Here is a 17343-nt window from a genome sequence, read left to right on the forward strand (position 1 = left end):
ATTATATTCTTTATAATTATTTTTATTAATGTTTTATTTCTAAAAAAATAAAAAAAAAAGTTTTGATAATAATGAACTATTATTTTTATGATTATTTGATATTAATTTTTTATTGAAATAAATTATAAGAATTTTTTTAAATTTTAGTAAATTAAATTAAAATTATTCTTCAACTTGATAAAATATTTTGAAAATGTTATTCTAATGATCATTTTTATTATTAACTCTATTTTTTACTATTTAGAGTAATATGTAAAATAAATAAGCATACATAAATAAAAGTTAAAAAGTATATTTCTAATGAATTGAAAATGTTAAAAAAATGAAAATTATTTTTTGGGTTGGGATGGTTTAAGTTAACCTTTTGCTGATTGTATCATATATTTCCAATCAACCCATAAAATATTTTATTCTCTATTTTTTATTAGTTTAAATGGTATTCTTATATTAGTTAACCATAATCCCTTTTTTCTTTTCTTTGCATTCTCTTTATAGCGTCATTTATCATTTGTGTCTTTAACACCAAAAACCTTAACCTTAACCTCATCAGATTCTAATCTTTCGTTTAGATTGACTTACTTGAAAACACCATAATTTTTCTCATTTGATCTCTTTTTAGTTTTTCTAGATTATTTTTCAAGAAAACTCTTAAAAAAATTGAAATTAGAGAATCTAAATCCTAAAACCTTTTTCTTTCTTTGTCATCTCTTGCTTTTCTCTTTTCCTTTTGTTTAACTTCTTTTTTTCTACTAATTATTTTGCCTAAAATGCTTTTCATTTGTTTGGGGGTTTTTAACCATCATTAATGCCTACACTTTCTTCCTCTTTTACTTTTCTTACTTTTTATCCATTTAAAATCTTGTATCTCTTTAAACCAAAAATCAAATCCAGGATCACCAAATCAAAACCCTTACTTTTCTTGTTTTTTTTATCTATCTTTTTTTTTTTGTTATTATGATATATTGTGTTTATTATGGTTAATTTTTTTATTTTCTATTTTTTTAACTATTGAAATGCTAAAAGATTTGATGGTATTTAAATTTAGTAATGGTGTATGGCATTTGGTAAAGGGTAGATCTATTCATGAGCCAGGTCGGATCAGGCCTAATATGATATTTCAGCATTTTAAGCCAGCCCAAACTCAGGTCTACCCAATTTTTTGGGTCTCATTTTTTGCCTAAGCTTGTTTTACATATAATAATAAAATCTAAGCTCACGCAAAGCATTAGTATTTAAAAATGGAGAAAAAAATTTTTTTTTTCATTTTTTTTTGGAAATTATTAATTTAACCAATTTAATTAATTTTAATTGAATTTATGAGTCATTTAGCTTGGGTTCAATTTAATTTTGCTGAATACAATTTAAAATTGGATAATTGTTTTATATAAAGAAAAAATGGGCTTTATCATATTATAAGTAATAAAACAAATGAGCTTTATCAATTATTAAAAATAAAGCAAATGGGCTTTGCTTTATTATGATAAAAAATATTTTTTAATTTTGGGTCGGTTCGAGCTTGACATTAGCCGTAAATGGTGAATCCAAGTTGGATCCTAATTTTTGATTAGGTCTCATTTGTTTGTCTAAATCCATTTAATTGATTTTATATTCATATCCAAACCCTTTAAAATTTCAGACGGACTTTCGGGTTTGGGTAAGCCCCCTAGCCATGAGAAGGTCTAGTAAAGGGTGATAATAATGATTTAAGTAGCAACATTTAGAAGTTTAGTAATGCTTTAGGTTGCTAATGTTGGCTATGGAATTAAGAGTAGTCTAGTTGGTAGTGTTTATAAGCACCTAAGGTTTTTTAATTACATTATTTTTTATTTTGATTAAAGGGTAGTTATATATCGATATAGATTGTTGGATTCATATATACAAGAGATTTAAAGAAATTTCTAGATCTTTTTTTTATAAACATTTTAATTTTTAGATTTTTTATAATACATTTTAAGTTTTTTTTTTATTTAATCGAAGGATAAAATACATTTTACATTATTAAATAGGTGCCAAACCGGTTTTCCGTTAAAAATAATTTTAAGTCATTTTTGGTGTATATGATGATGGATAAGATAGTATGATAGCCATTTTATATTATATTTGCTTGGTATCTAATTAAATGAGATAGAATTACAAGAATGATTATTAATTTCTTGGTATAAAATAATTCAATTCTCCCAAGTGAAGAGGATTATTTTTAATATATGAGATTAAACTTACATGTCCTATTATACCCTTAAAAATTACATTAATAATTTAAATTATATAAACTTTGAGGAATGATAATTTTGACCAATAAATAAATTATCATATCTTAATCCTTGCACAAATCAAACATAAGATAAGATGACATTATTTAATCTAATCTTATTCATAGTATCATCTTATTTTATTCTATCATAATCTTGTGTACCAAAACATGACTTTAATATATAGTTATAGATATAGATGTTTTTACTCTATAATAATTTTTCAAAAAGTAAAAAGCACATATCAAAAGAATAAATAACCAAAGCATAATTAATTTAAAATATCAAAGGTAAAGAACAAAAGCATTAACCAATTGAAATCTAAATTTTCTTTTTCATGTAATTATATACTAGCATAATATAAAAAAACTTAAAAAGTAAAATATATATTTTTATAATATAATTTGAGGTATGCCTAGACTTTGTCTGATCTTAGTTTCCTTCTTGAGCGATCTTAAGGAATGTTCACCCACATCAACATGATACCTTCTAAAATTTTTTTCTAGGATCGTTTTTTACAAAAACTAGAGGGTTACAAGCACATGGCACAAGGCTATATATATATATATATATTTTGTATTAGAGTAACATATTACTATAACAATAATATATAATTGTTAACATACATGGGAAGTAAAATAAATATAAACTGTGCAAGGATTATGATTTGTTGTTCTTCAATTAAAAACTTTTAAAATCAATGATTATAAAAATAAAAAATATATAGAACAACAAATGTTATCAGCTAGAAGATTATAAAAAATTGAGAGTTAATACTCACTCAAGAGTCAATAAGATTGGGGTAGCATTTATCAATCATGGGGATGTCTATAATTACAAAGCTAATGATGCATAATTTCATCAATGGATGAAAATTTGATTTTAATTAACATATATTTTGTTAAAGTGACTCAAGCATACAATTTCTAAGCATAAATTAGTCAAAATTTCTAAAAGATGAAGATGATAAAAAATGGAGAAAAGGGAAAAAAAAAGAGAAGAAAAAGCTTACTTTGAGGCTATTGATACTTTTTATGTATTACATTTGTCTTATTGATAATCCTCACTATGTCAAGGACATTATTGAAAGGAGAAATACAACAAAGCCAACAAAAATATCAGATTTAAAAATGTCTTACATTCATTATACCATTGAAACTTGAATTTTGAGATTAAAGTACATTTCCAATATACCTTCAAGGTGAATTCCTTCATCTTTGCTTGGAAAACATTTATAGCAAATTGAGCAATGAATGCTATTACCAAAGACAACCTACTAATCTTTTACACTAAACAAAAATTCATACTTTGAGAAATTTCATTTAAGGAATTCCAATACATTGACAATCTATTGAAAAATTCAAGTTGACAGATACAACAAAGTCAAAGTTTTATGGTTTTTATCTTTAAAATAATGGTACAAATTAAAAAAATAAAAAGCAACCAAAATGATCTTTTTAAGAAAATATAATTATTTCACTATGTTATAGGTATATGTTAGATAACTTTACAAAACAAACTTTTCCATTAAAGATATGATACAATAAAGATTTATTAACCAAGCAATTTAAGTTATAAAGCACCATACCTTAATTTTAGATGCAAGATTCCATTTATAAAAGTGATTTGCTATTTGTAAAAGTATTTAATATAATCAATGTATGATAGATTTAAAATATATAGTATTGCAGTGAGACTTAAATTAAGGGTTGTAGTTTTTCTGTTCATAAAAATAATAACTTGTAAGTAGATTAATGTAGAAACTGATGCCAAGATAAAAATGAATCTAAACATCTATTATGCAGATTGAACTCCTAGATAATCATCACTTGAAAGAAATTTAAAGTATAGTGCTTAACCTATTCATGTCATATTAACTAATGGATGGCAACATTTGATCCATGCCAAGTTTGAAACCTTTAGAAGCATCGGGTTCAGCATGCTTCACCCTACCAAAATAGTATATATGGCATAAGAGCTTAGCCAATAAACTATTATGGTAAATTGTTGAGCTATCACACAGAACTGTAATATGTTTATGTGCCCTTGTTATGGTAATATTCATTCACCTATTATCTCCTAATAATTCGATAACTCCTAAAGTGTTTATCATATCTAAATTAGTAACAGGCATTCCATTGGTCATGGTTAGATCAATTAAGCATTTCTGTTGATAATAACATAGTTTCAAGCAATCCATGATTGAATTGCTCTAAGATCGATAAGGTAGATGGGGTAACTTTCCATTTTGTATGGTTGGAAAAACAAAAACAAAAAATAGAAATGGATTACTATACTAATAAGTAGTTTATTTCCTAATTTAATCATGTGATTATGATGTGATAGAAAGACTAATTTTTCACTAACCATCTACAACTTCAGTTGGCTGTAAGGTATTTAACAAATTCACATAAGATCTTAGCATTTCAAAAAAATTCTAGTGAAAACATCGTTAATTATAAGGCAAACAAATATTTTATCAACAAAATGACTATCTCGAGCCTAAGTCTTTACTTATTGAAGTGAGGTTTGTTGGAAAAGATTATGAATGTGAGTTATAAAAATTGATGTGGGCATGTTACCATTGGTTAAATCCTAAAGAAATTATTGGTACACTGACAAACATGGGAAAATGATCAAATATAAACAAATAACTTATTTACATAGTGCAGTAGCATACTGAGTAGCTAAACAGTTCCACTACTAGATAAATAGTGCCACATATAAGATGAAACAAATTTATACTTATTTGTATGAAGCGTGGTAATGAAGTTGTTACACTTACACATGGATATTATTACCTTTTTTTTATTAATGTAAAATAACAAATGTTATCCTTTTTGCTACTATATAGCTCATTATAAATAAACAACCATATAAAAAAAATCAGTTGAGTGAGGTAAGTATTTTGTGTGCCTTTCAGAAGGCATGCACCTCAATAAGGGTGCTTGTGCTTTTAAAGGCTGTGAGGCACTTTCTCTGATTTGTGCCACAACTTATTATCAAGCCACACACTTTAAAATCAGTTCCTCCATTCATAAGAGATCTTTAAGCTTTAAGATATAAGATGTTTTTCACATAATTCAATGAGTGTTGATAGTATTGCAAAATATATTAAAGGTTAATCAACCTATACAGTGACAAATCTAGGTTTAGCAAATATCGATTCCAAACTTCATTCTCTTCATCCTTTAGATAAAAAAAAATTCCATTTAACAAAAGGTAAACAACAAATAAAAAATCTCAAAATAGAAAACATATGAAAAAAATGAAAAAACATACCGATCGATGTATGCATTAAAATCTAAAAGAAAAGAGCTACAAAAGAAACTCTTTTTTTCTTTTTTCTCCCATGATCTCTCTGTTCTAATTATTTCCTTGTAAACTTCTTCAAAAGCTCCATTAATGCAGCATTGCGAGTTTCAACCCAAACTCTTTCCTTGATTCCTTCCATATTTCTTGTTTATTGTTCTATTCCTCTTCTTTTTTTTTCCACTCATATCAGTCTCCATGAACTTTTATCTTCAAAAGCTTCAGCATTTTTTTTTTCATTTTTGAAAGCTTCTTAAAGAAGCTTTTGAAAACTTCTAAAAGTTTCAATATAAATGAAGAGTAGAGTATTTTTACTAGATCTACCCACTTAATCTCCGTTTAATACATTACTAAGCTATCTCTTACAAAATCAATTTGGGACAACTTTTATATATGTTATAAATTAATTTAAATTAATAAAGAAAATAAATATTTTTCTTACCAATTGAACTAATTATTGTGAGTAAAATGTAAAATATAACTATCTTTCAAAAGGGAATAACATTAAGAATAGTTTCTAAATTATAGTAAAAGATTACATGTGATATCTAAATTTTAAAAATTTTTAACATAATATTTAAATTATGAATTTATTAATTAATGTGATATTTTATTCATCATGTGTTATCACTTAAAACTAACCACATAAGAATTGGATACTATATTAGTGAACAAATTTATAGTTTAGATATCACATTAAAAACTTTTAAAGTTAAATATTATATTAAACGTTTCACTATAATTTAGAAATCATTCCTCTAAATTCAAAATAATAACAAATTATTTTTAGTGACTAAATCCTAATTAAAAAATTATAGGTGCTAATGACAATGAAATCTTGGTTTAGTTGCAAGGAGGTCTTAAAACCTTGATGTTCTAAGTTCAAATTTTACTATGTATGAGTTTAGTTATTTAGTAATGTTATAATTTGTTTAGTTGATTATTCAATAATTATAACTTGATTATGATGTAATAATTTATTACTTAATTGATTATATGAATGTAATACTTAATTATAATTATAACTTAAAAAAAATTATACGTACATATAAAATAAGAATACTACATTATAAAATACAATAAAAAAACAATGGTAACTGTTTCAATCTAACAAACTTAATTTTGTGCGAATTATCACAAAATCTATTACATATATTAAAAGTTGTTCTCAATATATATTAAGGGGACAACAAAGCAATGTAAAAGAAAATAATTTAGGGATAATTTTGGGAAGGTTTCTTTTTCAAAAGCTTATCCCAGCTTCTCATTGCTGATTTCTTTTCTATTCTTTTTTACAACACCGCTTTCACTTTTGGTAATTTTTTTTCTTTTTCTAAGCATTTAATTGAAGAATTCTTTTAAGCTTTTTGGTTATTAACTTATTATCATTCCATCTTGATCTCTCAAGTGTTTAAGCTTTTGTTCTTAAGAAAATCTATCATGAAAATGGTCTTGATCGATGACCTCATTGAAAAGTAAAAGCTATCCCTAATATATGTTGAAAAGATAGCCAAGCAATGTAAAAAGAAAATAATTTAAGGGTAATTTAGGAAAGTTTCTTTTTTAGAAGCTTATTTCAGCTTCTCATTGTTGATTTCTTTTCTTTTTTTTTCTACAACGTTACTTTCATTATTAGTACTTGTTTTTTTTTTTTTCTTTTTCTAAGCATTTAATCGAAGAATTCTTTTGGGCTTTTTGGTTATTAACTTATTATCATTCTATCTTAATCCCTCAGATGTTTAAGCTTCTGTTATTAAAAGAATCTACTGTGAAAATAATCTTGATCGATGGCTTCATTAAAAGGTAACCTTTTTTTTTTATCTATGATTTTACTTTTTTTTTTTTACGATTCAAAATTACATCAAATGGTTAAAAATTTTGAAAGTATCAATTGGTTAAAATACAAGAAAAAAAACTCATTTGAAAATGGTGAAGAATAATAATTAGTTGAGAGAGTAAGTTGAATCGGTGAGTTGAATGGAGCTAAGTTGGAAAGAAAGAGTTGGAATGGAATTTGAATTGGTGAGTTTTTATTAAGCTGTGTTTTTATGCATGTTGGTTTGTGGGTTTTGAATTGATTTGCTTCTAACATGCAATTCAAGTTTGATGTACTACTTTCCTTTTTAGGTTTTATTGATTTTTCTTTTACATTTCTTTATTCGCTTCAAATTGTCAATTTTTTTTTACATCCCCATTATTTGTTTTAATTTAATGTGCTCAAAATCCAAATTGTCAATTTTGGGCTATGCATTGAGAACTATGTGGATAGCTTTGTACATTTCCTTTTTAAAGGTTCTCATGTATCCTACAATTCTCTAAATCCACTAACAAGTATGCTTCCTAGAATTCATTGGTATGTTCTTCTTGGATTTGCTATATATTTTTGTTCCTTTGTTGAAATAATTACATTTTTTTTGTCTTGGTATGTTGTTGCGGGAACGTATTTCTCTGTGTTGCAATGATAGGTATATTTAAGTTTTAGCTTTATATTTGGATTTGCATATATAAATTGAACAATATGTCAATATACATCCAAGTCCTCAAGTTTAAGAAAAAAATATTAAACAAGCCTATTAGATTGTACAAGTTTAGGTTTAATTTCAATGCTAAAGGTTTTTTTAAGTCTCCTAAGATCATGCTCACATTTCACTTCTTAAGAATTTTGGCAGTACTTAAAATGTATGTTAATACTCATTGGTTTAACTCTACTAATGTGGTTGAAAGTGTAGAGGAAGAAAAAAAATTGACAATCTTTCTTTTAAAAAATCTACAAAACATAGCACAACTATGAATTTAATGAATATTGTCAATAATTTGAAGGATGATAGTTTGTTAAAAGGTAGTGTTAGGGAACAGTTTAACTCAAACTTGAGTGTTATAAAGTTGACAACATTTCAAAGAATAATTTTGAAGAACTTGCCTTAACTTTTAATTCTTGTTTCTTTGTTGTCTACTGATCAAAATTTAGAGTCCTTGGAACATTTTTTCTAGCAAAGCTAGTGATACAAAAAGGGTGTGTAGAATGTTGATTTCAACAACATATTGCTACTTATGTTTTTCAAAATAAAAACTTTTTGCTTTTGCTTCAAAAAATTAATATTTTATAGCACAAAAGCATTTTAATGTTCATTTACTTATTTTGTTATTATTTTTTATTCAGGTATAAATGCCATAATTTGATCCTTATGTTTTTTTTTTTTTTTTGGTTCAAAATATCTTTATTCTTCCCATTGAAGTGGTTTACTGTTGGACAGTTAGGAGAAATACTTATAAGACAAGGGGACAATGTGAGCACTATTAATAGAATAATTATTGGTTAGCAAGTTAGTTACAATATTACTGTTGTAGTTGATGCTATTAGTATAGGTCACTATCATATTTATATTGTTAAAAATATTTTCCTACTTCTTGTGTTTCTATGCATATAGTATCAAAGCAACCAAGATAAAACTTTTTGAGCCCATATTGAATCCAAATAAATTTGCGCAATTTTTCAATTAATTAGTCATCTTTTTTCTGTGCTAGGTTTTTTCTTAATAGTAATTTTCATTTATTCTTCAATGTTTCTTTTTAATGAAAATTCTACATGATTTTCTTTGTTTCAATGGAAAGTTTGATAACTATTTGTTTTCTGTGTTTCTTCTAAGAATTTGCAAATTTCCTTCAAGATTCAGTGGCTTTTTTTCTTTCCTTTTAAGATAGAAATCTGACAAAGGAATTAACTTCTCTTTGGTATGTTGTAGGATGAGTTTTGTAGCGATTATAGTTTTCAAGCTTTGATTGTTGGTTGAAAAAAAATTTTTGTATACTGATGAGTGAATCGTAAAGAGTGATAAATTTTTAAAATGAATGGGTTTAATTATATAATTTGCATAAGACGATGATGATGTTAATAGTGAGCTAATTTGTTACGGTAGATGAACTACTCCGATATGGATGATAGAGAAAAAGTAAATTTTATGAATCAAATCCCTATGTCAATTCAAAGTCATCTTGGTCTTATTTTGTTCTTTGATTTTTCCTTGGTAGTATTAATTTTGATCATCCAACCTCATGGCTGTGGGGCCATTTTATTCTTTTTGTGACACCAAACCAATCATATTCAAAGCTACGCATTCGATAGGGAAAAAAGAAAATTGAAAGGTGTTTTTTTTTTTCTTCAAGCTGGGATTTAATAAAAATGCTTTCTTAGCTTCTTTGCAAGAAACAATATTTTATTTTTCATCATTTTATTAGTTTCTAAAAAGTTGGATAATGAGAACTAGGCTTGGAATCTTTTTCTTTTTTTACCATACCTTAACATAAGGCCAATTTAGTACTGGAGTATTCCCACTTGTTGAGATTTATTCCAAGTTTCATATCTTCAAGGTTTTCTTATTGATACTTCAAGTTAAAAGGTTAGGCATAACTGTTACAAACCTGCATTATGATCGATCGAGTTAAAATTACTAAGCGATAGCTTGAGAATTCCCTATTGTATGTAGTAGTTAAGGTATTAAGTTAATTATAGTTGGTTTCGTTCCTTATAAGTGCTTTTGATGCATATTTAAACTAAATTCTTTTATTAATCTCTAATTTGTGTGCTTCAAAAACTCTAGAGAAATGACTTGCTTACTGTGTAAGGGGAATATATGAATTGTAGGGATGAAGTGAGTCCTAGCAATTGTTATCTTGCATTTGTTTTTGTCTCTTATATCAGAAGATGTTATATTTTAAAGAATTTGTAGAGAAATGATCTTTGAGAACAATGGTTTCACTCTGCTGGCCAATTTTTTCCCTACTCTAAGTCAGTTGCAAGTTGTATTTTCATAGTTAAAACAAACCTGCAGCATAATACGAGCCAGCCAGCTAGTTTTAATAATATTTAAACACAATTATAAAATTTCAATCATAAAAAAAGAAAGGGAATTGAATATCTTTTATGCTTAAAGCATACCAAAATTCCGTGATGATTGTCTATGGACAGTATCTTCTATCATAACTATAGCACTTCATCTTGATTTGCTTCAAATAGATAAAAAGAATGTTGTTCTAAAAAGAATTGTAATAGACTGGGTGAATAATTGAATATCATCGAATCTAATCTTATCCTATCTGTTGTTTATGTTAAACTATTTCTAAAAGTGGTAAAAGAGAATTATGAAAGATTCATTTAAGATTTCTCACCCTCTCCAGTCCTAATTACCTAACCTAAGACAAGATCATAGAGACACACCAAAAAAAAAAAAAAAATTGAAAGAAAGAATAATCAGAAAGCAATTCTTTCTTTATTAACTAAAATTATATCACCGTTTTGTTCAGTGTCCTTCCCACTCACGTAGTGGATGCACCTAAACTCGCAACATTCATATTTAAAACATAGTTTGACAAAGGCATGCCCCTGCGCCTGCTCAACTGCTTAATTAAATACTACTAGACTCGAATAGATTAAGATTACCATACTAGTTATGCTTGTCCGGATATATGAATACTTAACACATCATACCAATGCTCTTGATATTCACCAGAGAAAAGTGGGTTTTCCACAACTTCTCTGGAAACGTCAATGGAGTTGGAATTAATGTGTTAATCAGATCCTACACCAACGTATCCACAAATGCATACTTTTGAACCAATGCGCAGGGAGACAGGTTATTACAAGCGGGAGATTAAAAGCGGGACAGACAATGATGCTTCCTCGCCCATGACTGGCTGGAACAAGTCCAACTCTCCGTATCGCTCCAGTACACGCATCCTACAGTCCTCAGCAGCCATCTGTCCGGTTGAAAATGCACCATGAATGGACCCTGGGTAGCTCATACTGGTTGCCTCCCCTGCAAAGAATAGGTTATCCACTGGAATCCTTAGCCTCTCATACAGATCATGGGGCTTGCCTACTGCATCAAAGCTATAGGAGCCAAGTGTATTGATGTCTGTGCCCCATCGAGAAACAAGATACTGAATCTGCGGGTTCAAGAAAAATTAAAATTTAGTTGGTACTATTGGCAGCCTACAGTAAAGTACAGAATCAACAAAAAGATCAGTACAACTATGGATACAGACATGAGTATTACACACACAATTGTAATTTGACAAAATCATAATTGAATTTACACATTCAATTATAGCTCCATGTGAATATATTCTTAAAGGAACAAAGCAACGGACTATTTGTGAAGTAATTTACACATTCAATTATAGCTCCATGTGAATATATGCTTAAAGGAACACAGCAACAGACTATTTGTGAATTTTATAACAAAATTTGAGTCTTAACAAATCATTTTATAATTGTTGGTGCAACAAATTGACACATATGAAGAGTTTATGGATCGTCAAGAATCCCACATTTTAAGTTCTTAGGCAGGAGCGTCCTACAAACATTAGAACAAAATATATCTTTGAAAAATTGACTCACCGGGGCAGATGCCTCTGGAAGGATCTTCCTCAGTTGCATAAAAGCAAAATCTGCAGCAGCTTCATCAGACATTTTCTCAATGTCTCTGGCCAGCTGCCCAGCAGGCATATACACAAGGACAGAATGACCCGTGGCCTTGTGAAGGTTTAGAAAGTAGCTGCAATCATAAGTTGTCTCAGCAACAACTCCCAAAAACTCCACATTAGGCCAAAACACCTTGTCAAAGTGCAACACTATTTTATTCTCAATCCCCACTCCAAGGTCATCAATGGCTGCTTCCTTCCACTCTGGAAGCCTTGGTTCGAACATGATGCTCTTGGCTTTTAGTACACCTAGAGGAACAGCAATGATAACAGCATCTGCCACAAATGTAGTTCCATCTTCCACAGTAACCTTCACTCCATTGTAGCGCCTCATTATTTTTGTAACCCTAGGACAAAATACATTACAATGATAAACATTAGCTGATAAACACAGCCATGCTACAAAACATACAAACTGAACTAATTATTCAAGTTAAATTACCTGTGGCTCAAGCGGATGTCAAGACCTTTGGCGAGAGTGTTTATCACAGGAAGATAGCCCCTGACCATGAGTCCATGACCACCAGGTAACAGCTCTTCCTGCAGGTAGAAGAAATAGAAACAGAAAGTTGTAAGAAGAAGAAAGTGCAAGTTAATAAGTTAAGCAAATAAAAGGAAAGAAGTCAATGTAGCTGAGAAGCATCACAATAAACAACTTAAAAGGAGTTTCTAAGCAAAGGTTAGAACATGATATAATTTCACAAAATGAAATTATAAGTTTAATGTCTCAAGTAGCAATTCTCAACTTAATTTTTACTAAATTTCTTTGTATGCTAATAGTACCTAAATCATAGAAGACCAGTATTTGGCACCCTTACCGCATGTATGGGTCTACTATTGCTTGGAGTGCAAGATTAAACTATTTCAATGCTGCCAGTAAACATGATATAGAACAAGTATGAATTTGCCAAAGGACAAGAAATAAGGGTCCGGAGGGTAAGTGAGTCAAACTAGGACCTATTCCTAATTTTGATAGACAGATTTTCATTCACTGAGTACAAAGGCTTAAAACCCTCAATATGTTCAACAGTTCCATACCCTTCTAGACCTCCATTGTGCGTTTTAGTTCCTACTGTCTGTCTAAGAAGACACACCTTCAATATATTTAATTTTTGGTGCCTCAATGAATAAATTTGTTAAAGTGCGCTAAATTAATGAACCACAAAAAAAAAAAAAAAACTCAAAACAATTCAAGCAAAGCCTCAAATTTCTATGTATGAAAACCTGCCTGGTCCCAGCTTTTAAGTGAGATAGTATCAGCATCTGAAGCAAACCAACCTTCCATTCGGCATAAGTACCACTGGAGTACCTTATGTGCAAGCCCTTCCAACCTGTAGATTAACAAAGTAGTTTAGAAAATTCACTTTTTTCAAAATTGTAAAATAGGAGACAAATAGAAAAAGATATGGAATAACAGAGTCATGTTCCATTAGACCTTAATTCTGGTCTTCTTTCAAAAACAATTGAGAAAGCACGACTTATAGACATATCTTCACTGTGCTCTTTTCTCACTTTATCTGTCTGCAATCATTAACAAAAAGAAACACAGCAAATCAGATTGGGACAGAACATCATCATCACAGTTCTCGAAAAAAAAAAAAAAGTATTGTAAGTTCTGGTTTGTAAACAATGTTGGCCACTAGAGAGACATAAACCAATAAAATAAACAGCACTTGCCTCTTTCAAAATGCACTCAAATGCTTCTCCAACCTTGGTGACCAACTCCTGTGGAACTTGGTGTCCATCCATATCAAAGAGTGCATAGCTGCAAAGTTTAAAAAAGAAACATTATCAGCAAAACCAACAATTATCAGCGTGAGGAAATGTCTCATGTCATCATGGAAACAAGAACATTCCTTAGGAGTCAAAATCTTTTTCAGAAGATAAAACAAAACCACTTTTTTCTTATATTACAGATAAAAAGTCCCAACATATAGAATAAAGTAAGGAAAAAGTAGCATTAAACATGCTCTGACCAATATATAGAATAAAAGTCTAGGCATTTGAATAACTGCTGCTCACCTCTCCAGGTCATGGTCATACAGCACAGAGTTATCACCGCTAGTCCGGTAAAGCGGGAGTCCAAGTCTACTGATCAGTGGTGCCAAGGGATTTTCTTTGGAAACTCCATGCAACCTGAAGCATATACATACATACATACATACATATATATATATATATATTTGGAGAAAGCGTTAGTTAGATCAAATTTATTCAAGCAACTGAACAGGATTTGCATGCACACACAAAACAATGAAAAAGCAGAAAATGTACCATGAAGCACCAAGGTCAACAGGAAAACCAAATGAGTAATTGGTATGAACTCGACCACCAATTCTATCCCTGGATTCTAACACCACAACCTAAATACACATGCAGACAAACTCTGTCAAATTTTAAGAAACATTAATAAAAGAAAGTTCAAAGATAAAAGCTTCCATCTCCAAAGGGACACCAAATGCTTAGAATTTGATTCTGTCAAGTGACAAGCATCAGTTCGAATCTAGAAGAGGGGACCAACATGTTTATATAATAATAAAGCTTCATGAGATTTAGAGAAAACCCAAGTTTAGAGGGTTTTGTTACCTGAAATGAGGCTTCATGGAGAGCATGTGCAGCTGCAATTCCGGCCATTCCAGCACCAATCACGATCACAGATGGTGACCGCGCTTGCCTCCTCGCCCCATTCGAATAGCAAAGACCTTCACAAACAGTAACCACCAATTTCTTTTACTAAAATATTATCAAACTGCAAACTTTTCAACTTGTACTAACTCAAATGTAACTGCCAATATCATGAAAATTAGCAGAAAATATACTATAAATAATGAGATCCTTATTTCATCAGCATGACCTTAAAGCATCATCTTTTTGTTCTTTTCCGTTCAATGCTTTGCTTAGGTGGCTCACTAACGCCACCTTTTAATTCTCCTAACTCATATTATTAATATATTTTCCCTTTACAACAGTTCATACCAGATAATCACTGGTCAAACATCAAAATAAAAAAAAAAATTCTAAGAATTACTTAAAATAATACCTTTTATTTTTTTTTTTAAGAAAAAGGTAACAATTAAATTAAATAATTTTATATGAATTTAAAAATCAGTCACTTTATTATTTATTAATATAATCACATGTTGTGATATGAGTCAAGGTGTCAAACAAGCTGCACCTCAGTTAAGTTAAACAAAAAATTAAAAAAAAAAAAAAACACCGACGTAAAAATGAGAATGAAAAAAATAAAAAAAGAGAAAGAAACAACGAACCCCTGCTCAATTGACGATTATTCTTGTTTGCAGACTCCATGGATTAACGACTTGTCGGAATTACGATTAGGATAAGGATTGAGATTTAAGAGAGGATTATGATTAGAATTACTAATAAATAATAATAAAGGTTCAGTGGGTTTTTTCTCAAGTTTGAATAACGATGGAGGTAACTGAGGGGAGCAATGAAGAACAAAAATTAAAAGACACGTCGTGAAATGATTGGAAGAATTCAGTGAATACAAAGAAGAAAAACCCAGATGTACCAACCAGCTCATGCGAATTCCTTTCTTTTTCCGATCCCTCTTCTGTTTTTCTTTTTCTTTTTAATCCCCGTTTGCCCAGAAGCAGGAAGCAATAAGATCGGGATCGAGATCGGAACAAGGATTTATCGCCGGAGTTTCAAGATTTTAAGGGGTATAATTGGAAATCGGAAGACAATCTGGGGATTTTTTTTATTTCAGAAAAGACAGAGACAGGGAGATTGGGAAAATTCTAGAGAGGGAGAGGGCTTTTTTGGGTGTTTGGGATTTTTTTGTTTTTTTGTTGAATACTGGTTAATGGGTTGGCTACTTTTATAGAGATGATTGTGCCAGCCAAAATGGCCGAGAGGTTTAAGTGTTTCCACTCGCGCAGGTGAAAATCGAATCTACACGCTTTATGTTGATGCCACGTGCGTATATTTTCGGGTAGTTTGGGAAAAGCTGGAATTCGTTGAACCAAGAGACGGGCATTTAGTTAAACGTGCACGTAAAGCGGTGAGGGTTATGAGGAATACGGAGCGTTTCGGCATGTGATAAAACGCCTGCTGATAAAATTGTTGGGAAGGTACAGAGTAGAAAAAAAAAAAGAAAAAAAAGAATTAAAATTAAAATATGGCAAGAATAAAAAAAACAATGGACAAGAAAACGAATTAAAATTTGAAGTAAATATTTTCAAAATTTTTTTACATAAATTAAGTATAAAAAATTAAAACAAATAAATATAATTAAATTAATATTTTTATTTAAAAATTATGAAAATTTTATTATCGAACTTTTGTATTAAATAATATTTCCAATTAGTTTTTACATATTATTATTAATCATTTTGTTAATCTCTTCTAGATTATTAATTTTACTTTTTATTTAATTATATTTAAAAAAATCCGAAAAACTTGGTCTAAATTCTCTCTTAACGTGTACTGTTAAAAGGGACAGCCAACGTTGATTTTTTTTTTAATTATGAATTGATGGATGACAGCATATCAGAGGAAGCAAATCTTGACTTGAGGAAGACATGACGGACTAACCGTGAATTTGTCCTTAACAATAAATTAAGAGTATTTCTCATGCTAAACTCATGGGTGACTTGAAATTTAGCTCATAATTTAATATTAGTACGAAAGTAATTATAATAATATGCATTTTGAAAATCTAATCCTTAGACGTAAAAAAAAAAAAATGTAATTATCAATTTTTTATTAACTATGATTGATTGTCCATTTGAATTCGTCTCCCTAAAGAAGTCATAAGCTTAGTTAAAACTCCTTAAAAAATAAAATTTTGATTCATGTTATAGAATTAGATTTTAAAATTCAATTATAGCGTGAAGATATTAGCACACCATAATATTCAATCAAAATACAATATCAAATAATTTTATATTATTTTAAAATGATTTTAATTAGAAATGATCTTTTTAATTTTGATTATTTAAATATTAAAATTTTTCTTCGATTTTTTTTAACATTTTGATATGATTTTTAAATTAAAAATTTTCACCTTAAAATTATTCAAAAAAACAAATTTGTTTCCTTTGATTTTCTGATTTATTAGATATTTTACGAAGAGAATTTAAATTTAAGTATTTTTATCTAATTTCCAATTTTTAATTTATTTTCTTATCCATTTAATTTTTATAATCTTTTACATATTCTTTTATTTAACAATAAATGTAAATCTTTGATACTGAATTTTATAAAATTCTCAAATATTCTGAAATTAAAAAAAAAAATTCACCTAAATTTTTCGAGAAATTGCATATTCGTATTC

At 28.9% G+C, this 17343-nt stretch overlaps 1 protein-coding gene across 6 annotated transcripts; it reads right to left on the reverse strand.

Moving 5' to 3' along the window:
• Window positions 1-10806: 10806 nt before the first annotated feature.
• Window positions 10807-15858, reverse strand: LOC111291899 (polyamine oxidase 2-like). Of its 6 annotated transcripts, none has more exons than XM_022884022.2 (10): window positions 15581-15858; window positions 14628-14743; window positions 14316-14404; window positions 14064-14177; window positions 13719-13806; window positions 13477-13562; window positions 13270-13372; window positions 12484-12581; window positions 11959-12388; window positions 10807-11504 (listed from the first exon to the last, which is right to left on the reverse strand). In XM_022884022.2, exons 2-10 carry the CDS (start codon window positions 14673-14675, stop codon window positions 11196-11198), a joined length of 1365 nt encoding a protein of 454 aa, XP_022739757.1. In that variant the 5' UTR covers window positions 14676-14743; window positions 15581-15858; the 3' UTR covers window positions 10807-11195. The 6 variants fall into 6 exon arrangements, with proteins under 6 accessions (XP_022739757.1, XP_089623052.1, XP_022739756.1 ...); XM_089766926.1 differs by having other exon boundaries at window positions 12484-12577; window positions 13266-13372; XM_022884021.2 differs by having other exon boundaries at window positions 15311-15858.
• Window positions 15859-17343: the final 1485 nt, after the last annotated feature.

Source organism: Durio zibethinus, chromosome 10, assembly GCF_047325235.1.
Source record: "Durio zibethinus cultivar Kanyao isolate XHJ-2024 chromosome 10, ASM4732523v1, whole genome shotgun sequence".
Taxonomy (NCBI): domain Eukaryota; kingdom Viridiplantae; phylum Streptophyta; class Magnoliopsida; order Malvales; family Malvaceae; genus Durio; species Durio zibethinus.

Bases quoted from the DNA above. Each gene is read 5' to 3' on its own strand.
- LOC111291899 (XM_022884021.2), bottom strand. From the start codon at position 15,350: ATGGAGTCTGCAAACAAGAATAATCGTCAATTGAGCAGGG. The intron at 14,178-14,315 runs GTACATTTTCTG...TATATGCTTCAG, and splicing joins GTTGACCTTGGTGCTTCATG to GTTGCATGGAGTTTCCAAAG. The intron at 13,373-13,476 runs GTCTAATGGAAC...GTTAATCTACAG, and splicing joins GAAAGAAGACCAGAATTAAG to GTTGGAAGGGCTTGCACATA.